The 9,021-nt window shown below is 49.3% G+C and overlaps 1 protein-coding gene across 1 annotated transcript in view; it reads right to left on the bottom strand.

The window, feature by feature from the left end:
- LOC117368877 overlaps positions 1-8,641 on the bottom strand; it is a 126,004-nt gene extending 117,363 nt beyond the window's left edge. The window contains exons 1-2 of the mRNA XM_033962622.1: positions 8,156-8,641; positions 7,741-8,020 (exon numbers count right to left, since the gene is read on the bottom strand). Of these exons, the coding sequence (XP_033818513.1) occupies positions 7,741-8,020; positions 8,156-8,641 (766 nt within the window). The remainder of the gene's footprint in view (positions 1-7,740; positions 8,021-8,155) is intronic.
- Between the last annotated feature and the right edge of the window lie 380 nt (positions 8,642-9,021).

Raw genomic sequence — 9,021 nt, 5'->3', positions numbered from 1 at the left:
GCTTCATCGACTTGTCGATCATAACTCCCAAGTCTCTCCAAGTACCGCCCTGGACATCCTGTATTCGTGCATGAGATTTTTGTTACCGACATGCATCACTTTACACTTGTCCACGTTGAACCTCATCTGCCCATTCCTCAAGCCTGACTATGTCACGCTGTAGATCTTCGCAATCCCCCTGCGTCTTCACTACTCCTGTCCATAGAGCTCACATCTATTTAAAGCCCAAACTACACTGAAAAGTAGACCTGGTTTTTATTCGCCTACAGTTTCTACGTTAGATGGACACACTATGTTCATGAGTGAAGACATGTCCAGATTGAAGCCTCTCCCTCCCCATGCCTATATGGTTAGGTGCAGTTTTTCCCGAAGGGCGCCTACTGAATTGTGGACACATCATGAAACTCATGTCCACATCCTCAGGATGCCCATCTGCTAATTATCACTTGTTAAGAATCTTAAATCGCTCATTAACCACTTAGTTTGGATGCCTAACTCCCGCTTAACTTTAGGCGGAACTTAGGTGCTGTTAGGTGCCCTTTATAGAATCAGGCCGTGAATGTCTACTATTAAATCTCTGTCCACTTCTTCCGTCTGTGAAGGAGGCCTGTATATCACACCAATGTTCACCAATATTCACCATTCCCTCTTTCCAAATTTATCCACAGTGCTTCTTCTTTGCTCTGCAGATCCTGCAATTGTGTGGCTTTAATATGATATTTAACATATAACGCTATTCCTCCCTCCTTTTCTTCCTACCCTGTCTTTCCGGTATAACTACTTTTAAAATCAATAGGAGGAAATATTTTTTTACTCAGAGAATAGTTAAGTTCTGGAATGCATTGCCAAAGGTTGTGGTAAGAGCGGATAGCGTAGCTGGTTTTAAGAAAGGTTTGGACAATTTCCTGGAGGAAAAGTTCATAGTCTGTTAATGAGAAAGACATGGGGGAAGCCACTGCTTGTCCTGGATTGGTAGCATGGAATGTTGATAGAGGCTAGCATATATTCTAGCGAGGTGTGGCTGCCCTTTTCGAGGAGCTGGACGTCGAAGAAAGATTTGTAGAGAAATGCCAGGCCACCTCCTTTACGGTTAGATCTGGGTGAGAAGAGGCCTTGGTAGCCGTGGGAGCAGAGTTCGTTTTGTGTAAAAAGGTCATCTTTTGTAATCCATGATTCCATGATGCATAGGAAACCGGGGTCAGAATCCTCGAGTAGATCCTTCAGAATTTGAATCTTGTTGCAAGCGGATCTGACGTTGCAATAAAGTGTTGGGACTGGGATGAGAGAGTCGGAGGCGAGGTTGGGGAGATTGGCAGGGGGAACAGATTTTAAAGAGGCGTGATTGATTCTACGAGGGTTTTTTTTTTTTTTTGGAGGGATGGGGGTCTGGTGCGAATCAGAGTGGGGATTTTAAGGCCAGGGCAGATATTATTGAGAATCGTGGAATCTAGGAGGTTGGGAGAAGGAGGTATTAGGCAGAGAGAGGTGTTGAGAGAAGAGCAAAGTAGAAGGAGGAAGAGCCAAGAGGGAGGCTTCATGGTGAGAGATGGGGAGCTTTGGGGTTGGGGTTTTTTTGTGGATTTTTTATTTTTTTTATTTTTGGGAGAGCTAGACCAAAGTGCGTCTAGTGAGGATGTCCAAACTACACCCAAATGTAGGTGTACTTTGCATAATTGATCTCAGAATACATCTAAAAAAGAGGAAGTTTTACTAACAGGCAAATTTAACATGCTGGATATTGATTGGGGTATTCCTATTGCGGGGTCTTCTAGAAGTAGGGAGATCCTGGATTTTCTACAAGGAAACTGTTCCAGCAGTTGGTAGTGGAACTGATGTGGGATGGGGCCATACTGGACTTACGGGGAAAGTGTTTCTGATGTTACAGTGGGTGATCATCTGGCATCCGGTGATCACTGCATGGTACAGTTTAATATTAAGATGGATATAAAGAGGACTCATTCAAAAACAAAGGTTCTAGACTTTAAAAAAAATGAACTTTGTACAGATGGGGGATTACATCAAGGAATTGTCTGGATGGGATTATCTGGAAAGAGTGGAAATGCAGCGGGCAAAACTGAAAGGAGTAATTATATGAGTGACAAACCTTTTTGTGAGGCAAGTAAGTACAAGTAGGAGGAAAAGAAGGCTAATTTGGTTCTTAAAAGTAGTAGCTGAGAAGGAATAAAAGGTTAGCTTTCATAAACTACAAAAGATCACAGAAAGAGGAAGACAGGCAAAAATATTTGGAAAAGTTAAGACTGGTCGTGTAGTCAGGAAAGCAAAGATGCAAATGGAAGAAAAAAAAAATAGCTGACAGTAAAACGGGGAGGCAAAACATTTTTTTATATTTTAGTGATAGGAAGAAGTGCAAAAGTGGCATTGTGAGACTCAAAGGTGAAGGGGAGAAATATGTAGAAGCTAATAAAGAAAAGGCTGTATTGCTTAACAAATATTTCTGTTCTGTGTTCATGGCTGAAGCACCGGGAGTGGGACTGCAGAAGACAAATGTGAATAGGGATGGAGGAGTGGTAGACCCTGGTCGATTTTCAGAGGGTTGTGTTCGTGAGGAACTAGCTAAAATATAGGTAGACAAAGTGATGGGGCCAGGTAATATACTTCCAAGGATGTTGAAGGAACTTAGGGAGTTCTGGTAGCTCCGCTGACTGACCTTTTCAATGAGTCTCTAGAGTTGAGAGTGGTACTGGAGGACTGGAGAAGGGTGGATGTGGTCCCTCTGTAGAAAAGTGGAAGTAAGGAAGAAGTAGAGAATTGCAGGCCTGTAAGTCTGACTTCTGTGGTAAGCAAATTAATGGAAATGTTTTTAAAACAGAGAATGGTAAAGCTTCTGGAATCCTGTGGATTACAGGACCAGAGGCAACATGGATTCACTAGAGATAGGTCTTGTCTGACAAATTTGATCAATTTCTTTGACTGGGTAACTAGAGAATTGTATAGAGGGAATGCGCTAGATGTAGTGTATTTAGATTTTAGCAAAGCCTTTGACAGTGTTCTACACAGGCGTCTAATAAATAAACTGAATGCCCTCGGGATGAGTCCCAAAGTGATGGGCTGGGTCAAGAACTGGTTGATGGGAAGGCGACAAAGGGTAGTGATCAATGAAGATCGCGCTGAGGAAAGGGATGTTACCAGTGGTATGCCTTAAGGTTCTGTTCTTGGGCCTATTCTTTTTTTTTTTTTCAATTGAAATTTTATTAATGAAGAAAATGCACAAGAGAGCAAGATCAAGACACAACGCAACCAAAAACAATGGATACCAACGAGCAAGCTCTCCATAACAAAATAAGAGAAGCAATACTCTACAATATAATATGCAAAAGTACAAAATCAACAACCCATCAACGTCCCATCCCTCCCCCCCCGGTGACAGACCCAAACTCCCACTCCAACAGTAGACAGGAAAAGTTCAAAGAGCAATCAGTGAAGAAAAAGGTACCCCTAAAGGAAAGCATAGTCCAGAAAAACCCACCCCCCACAGAGAGTGTCCCACATTAATCAAGTAAGGGAGCGAAAATTCCTCCATATATGAGCAAAGCTATGGCGGAGACCATGCTGAGCCGCTTTAAGGCGGTACAAGAGTTGCCACTGGTGCAACTTCAATTCCACCTCCTGCCAAGATGGAGGTACCGGTTGCTTCCACCTAGAGGCCAAAAGCAAGCGGGCAGCAGTAAGAGCTAAGATGCAAAAGGAGGATTCGCCCCGTTCCAAGTCCAGCTCATGCCAAAACAGCAAGGCATGACGCCAGTCTGCTGGAATCCTCCACTGCAGAATCTCAATCCAATAATCCCGCACAATCCTACAAGACCACCACATATGGAGATAGGTGCCCACTTCCCCACAGCCCCTCCAACAGAAACCCCCACCCCTCACCCTCCCCATCTTGGCCAAGAGCAGGGGGGTATAATACCACCGAAGCATAACCTTAAACCCATTTTCCACAATCAAAGTAGCAATACCAGAAGAAGAGATCGCCTGCCAAATCTCCACCCACACCTCCCTCGGGATAGGGGCGCCCCAATCACCCTCCTAGGATGTCATATAAGGCAATACACTCACACCCCCAGCATTCAAACACCTATAGATCGCCGACAGGGCCCCCTTCCAAACCACAGGGCCCAATATGAGCTCAAAACCCATTTTACCCCCCCAGCATCTCAGTCAGGAAGCCAGAGGATTGAACATAGTGAACCACCTGCAGATAAGGGAAAATATCCCAGGGCAACAAATGGTAACGAAGCTGGAGCTCCCCAAAAGATCTCACCCTCTTCGCCTCCAAATCACAAAATTGTCCCAAACAAACCAAGCCCTGAGCCTCCCACCTCTTAAACACCCCGGCTTCCCATCCCGGAACAAACTCAGGATTAAAACGGGGCATACCAGGAATATTGCCGCCCCTGTAAAAGCACACAGCGCACCGCCCCCCATACCCACACAGCTGTCCGGACGGAGGACATCCGACATCCACCCCCCACTCTCCCCGGGACCCACGGCAGATGGATCAAGGGCACTCCCCCCTCCAAGCCCTGTTCAAGGTCCACCCAAAGTTTCGGGTCCTGAGTCTGCCACTCCAAAAGTGCTCACAGCTGCGCCGCCTGGTAATATTTCAGCACATTGGGTACCGCCAACTCGCCCTCGCCTTTGCCCAGATACAGGACTCGTCGACTCACCCGCGGTCATTTCCCCGCCCAAATAAAGTGGAGAAGGCTCCACTGCACCCCCTCCAACAGCCGCCGCGGGACCCACAAGGGGAGGGCCTGAAAGAAAAAGAGGAGGCGAGGCAGAATCATCATTTTAACTACCTCTATTCTCCCCAGCCAAGAAAAATAATAACTACCCCAGCGTCAATGACCAAGTCCAAACGAATACGACGAAACAAAGGAAGATAATTGAGATCAAACAAATTCGAACCAGGAGGCCCAAAATACACACCCAAATACCTCAAAGAATGTTTAACCCACCAAAAGGGAAACAGTTGCCTTAGCGCCCCCGCCCAGCCCGCCGACAAATTCACATTCAACACTTCTGATTTCCCGACATTGACCCGAAAACCCGACACCGCCCCGAACTTCTTCAATTCCGCCAACACTGCAGGCAAGGAGTTGTCCGGGTCCTCTACCGTAAAAAGCATGTCATCAGCAAACAAATTCACCTTGTAGTCCCCAGAGGGGGTACGGACTCCCCGAATGTAGGTGCTGGTACGGATCCTCTGTGCAAGGGGCTCCACCACCAACGCAGGGGGCAGCCCTGCCTTGTACCCCGAAATAAGGGGAAAGTAGCAGAGTACCCCCCATTCACCTTAACACAGGCCAGCGGGTCAGAATATAAGATACGAATCCATTCCCTCAAGCACGGCCCTAACCCAACAGCCTCCAAGACCTGAAACAAAAAGGGCCAAGAAACCCTATCAAAAGCTTTCTCGGCATCTATAGAAAGAAACACAGTATCGTCCCCCCGTGTACGAGCAAACTCCAACAAATCATAAACTGTCCGAACACTATCCCCAACCTGCCGTCCCACCACAAAGCCCGTCTGGTCAGGATGAATCAAACGTGGAATCCAACTCATCAGGCGATCCGCTAAGACCCTTGTGAAAATTTTGGTGTCCACCCCCAACAGAGAGATTGGGCGATAAGACTCACAGCGCGCTGGGTCCTTCCCTTCCTTAGCCAACACAGTAACCCCCGCTAAGCGCATGAAAAAGGGTAACTGACCGCCCCCCTGTAGAGAATTAAGGAAAGTCACCAATGGGGGCAACAACAAATGTTGGAAACGTTTATAATACCGCACCGTAAAACCATCCAACCCAGGAGATTTACCCACATGCATTGAACGCAAAGCCCCAGTCGCCTCCAGGACTGAAAGGGGTCTATCTAGGCGTTCCACGTCAATCTCCGCTATCCGGGCAGAGAAGCCGACGCTAGATAGTGCTCCCGATCAAGGGGGGTACCCTCCGCCTCAGGGGTATACAACTTACCATAATACTCTACAAAACGCGCCTGAATGGCATCTTCCCTATGGAGAAGCTCCCCGGAAGCTGTCCGGAGAGCCAAGATATGGTTCAGGGAATGACGCACCTTCAACCGGTGAGCGACCAAACGACTAGCCTTATTAGAAAACTCAAAATACTTCTGCTGTAATAACTGAAGATTAAAACGCAAGCGGTCGAGCTCAAAAGCATGCAAATCACTACGCGCCTTCCGTAACTAGCTGCTCACGGTTACATTCCAGGGCTGACGCTTATGGATCCCCTCAAGTCTCCCAATTGTGGCCAACAGGGTACCCACCTCCTCCCGCTGACGTTTGCGCTGGAAGGACGCCAAAGAGATCAGCCGACCCCTGAGGGTAACCTTCAATCCCTCCCAGATAGACTCCGGGGAGGCCCCACACCCCAAATTATCCGTTAAATAATCCTGAATCCACCCCGCAATTTGGTCCGCTACCAAGGGATCATCCAACAAGCTGTCATTGAAAATCCAGTATTTCATCCCAGCACCACCTCCCGTGCCAACAAGCTGCAACCAAACAGACGCATGATCGGACCAAGTGGTCCGCTCAATGCCCGCCCTCTCCACTCTGCGAAGGAGTCCCCGTTCAACAAAAATATAGTCAATCCTAGAATAGGAAGCATGTACCCGCGAGAAATAGGTATAATCCCGTACCTGAGGATGAAACCAGCACCACCCATCTTCCACATTAAGATCCCGGAGCGCAGCCCGCAACAGGTTCCGATCCCGTCTACCGTAACTCCCAGCAGATCTGGAATTATCCAAGTGTGGTGTGACAGTGAGATTAAAATCTCCACCCAAAATTAAGGCCCCACCCTTAAACTGCAGAATCCGGGTTGCCAGGTCCCGAACAAAAGAGCCCTAACCCTCATTGGGAGCGTAAACATTATCCAGGGAATACAGACAGCCCTCCAACAGCACCTCCACCATAATATAGCGGCCCTGGGGATCCCGCACCACCCGTTTAACCTCACATCTCAGGTGCTTGCTAAACAAAATCCCCCCCCGTCTTGGAGCGACCCACCCGAGAGGCTCAGAGTGCGGTAGGGAATCGGGGGTCACGGACAAGTTTCTCCTGAGACCGCAACAAATGCGTTTCCTGGACAAAGCATACGGAAGCCCTCAAACGGACCAGCTCCCGAAATAGAGCCTTCCGTTTATGGGGAAAGTTAAGCCCCCTAACATTATAGGAAATAAACTTAATACCAGCCATAAAGAGAAGAGAAAAACCAACAGGTACCCAGAACCCAAAAAGATAGCATAGAAAGAAGAACCCCCTGGCCAAGAACTGTCACCCCCCACAGCCCAACCCCACCCCATCCCCCACGGTACCCACCCACCACACCCCACCAACAACCGCCCCCACCCCACAACTGCCCCATCCCACAATGTAAGAAAAAAACAGTCAATTTTCAAGGGAGCAACAAGCCAGGCACAACAACCATCCATCACCACCCAGCCACCTGAGCCCGGATGCCCCCTAGCCCTAAGGCACACAGCTCTCCACAAAAATCCCCCCACCCAAGGGGCATAGGCACAGGCCACTTATACAGGGAGGTAGTACCCACACCCAGCACAGTTCAAGTGAGTCCTGAAGAAGTAGAAGCCACCGCTGGTGGGGAGGTTCCACCACCCGGACCTCCAAGGCTCCCTCGAGCACCACGCTCCACACGCTGCCATCCAGAAGGGGCAAAGGGCCTGCCAGGGCTGGCCCTACCCCGTAGTTCCGGGCCCGACACCTCCGGCACCTCAATGCCCGCTTTCAATAGCAGGTCGCGTGCCTCTCGTACAGTTACAACCCTGGTATGGACTCCATTGATGGTAATAACTACACCGAAGGGATAGGTCCAGCGGTAGCGGAGGTTGCCCCGGAAGGAGCGCCGCTTCTGCAGGGTGCTAGCAGCCAGATCTTGATAAAATTCCAGGCGATGACCCTCCCAGGTCACCGTACCCAACTCCTGGGCCCTCCGCAAGGCCCGCTCCTTGATCACGAAGTTCTGCAAGCAAACCACCACATCCTTAGGCTAGTCCGAGAGCCGCGGGCCCAAAGCTCGGTGTGCATGTTCTATCCCCGGGTCCAAGGAGTCATCCTGGAGCAGCCAGCGCAGCAGATGCAGAACCACCTCACAAACATCCCTATACTCAGGGAGCTCCGGGAGTTCCCACACTCGCAAATTATTCCGACGAGTGCGGTTTTCCAAATCTTCAACTTTATCCAGCAGGAGCAGGTAATCAGCTCCAGCATCCTCCAATTTCTGCTGCACGCCAGTGACGGAAGCCTCGCACGTGTCCAGCCGGGTCTCAACCACATCCACACGAGAGCCCACCTCAAAGAGATCCGAGCGCAGTTCCTGCACCGTCTCCCGAACCTGCACTGCTACAGCCGCAATATCGGATTTTACTTCCTGTATCCAGCGCTGCATGTCAGCCTTGGTCAACGGGTCTGCCGAGCCCACAGCCGATTCTAAGGCTGCCGGATCCGACGGGTCCACCACCGCAAGCAGGGCCCCACTGCCACCATCATCCGGGCCCGATCCACCATGTGCGCCCCTGCCAAGGGTCTGTTCCAGCGTGCGCTGCCCGAGCTTGTCTCCGGGCGGTCGTTTTCGCGTCGCCATTACCGGAGCACACTCCCACACAACCGGAACCCGGCGGTCAGAAAATAAAGCGTGATTGCACAGCCGAAAAGGGGATTTTCACGCGGGCTGGAACGGAGCTCACCTAGCAAGCGTCCATTCGTGCCGGTGACGTCACTTCCTCTATGTCCTTGGGCCTATTCTTTTTAACGTTTTTATAAACTATATTGCTGAAGGGCTGTGAGGTACGATATGCCTCTTTGCAGATGATACCAAAATCTGCAACACCCAGGATGGTGTGAACAACATGAAGAAAGACCTGGTGAAGCTTTAAGAATGGTCTGAAATTTAGCAGCTAAAATTTAATGCTAAGAAATGCAAGGTCATGCATTTGGGCTAGAAAAACCTGAGGGGACGGAACA

Source organism: Geotrypetes seraphini, chromosome 11 (assembly GCF_902459505.1).
Source record: "Geotrypetes seraphini chromosome 11, aGeoSer1.1, whole genome shotgun sequence".
In the NCBI taxonomy this organism is placed as follows: domain Eukaryota; kingdom Metazoa; phylum Chordata; class Amphibia; order Gymnophiona; family Dermophiidae; genus Geotrypetes; species Geotrypetes seraphini.
This window is presented reverse-complemented; position numbering and strand designations above follow the sequence as displayed.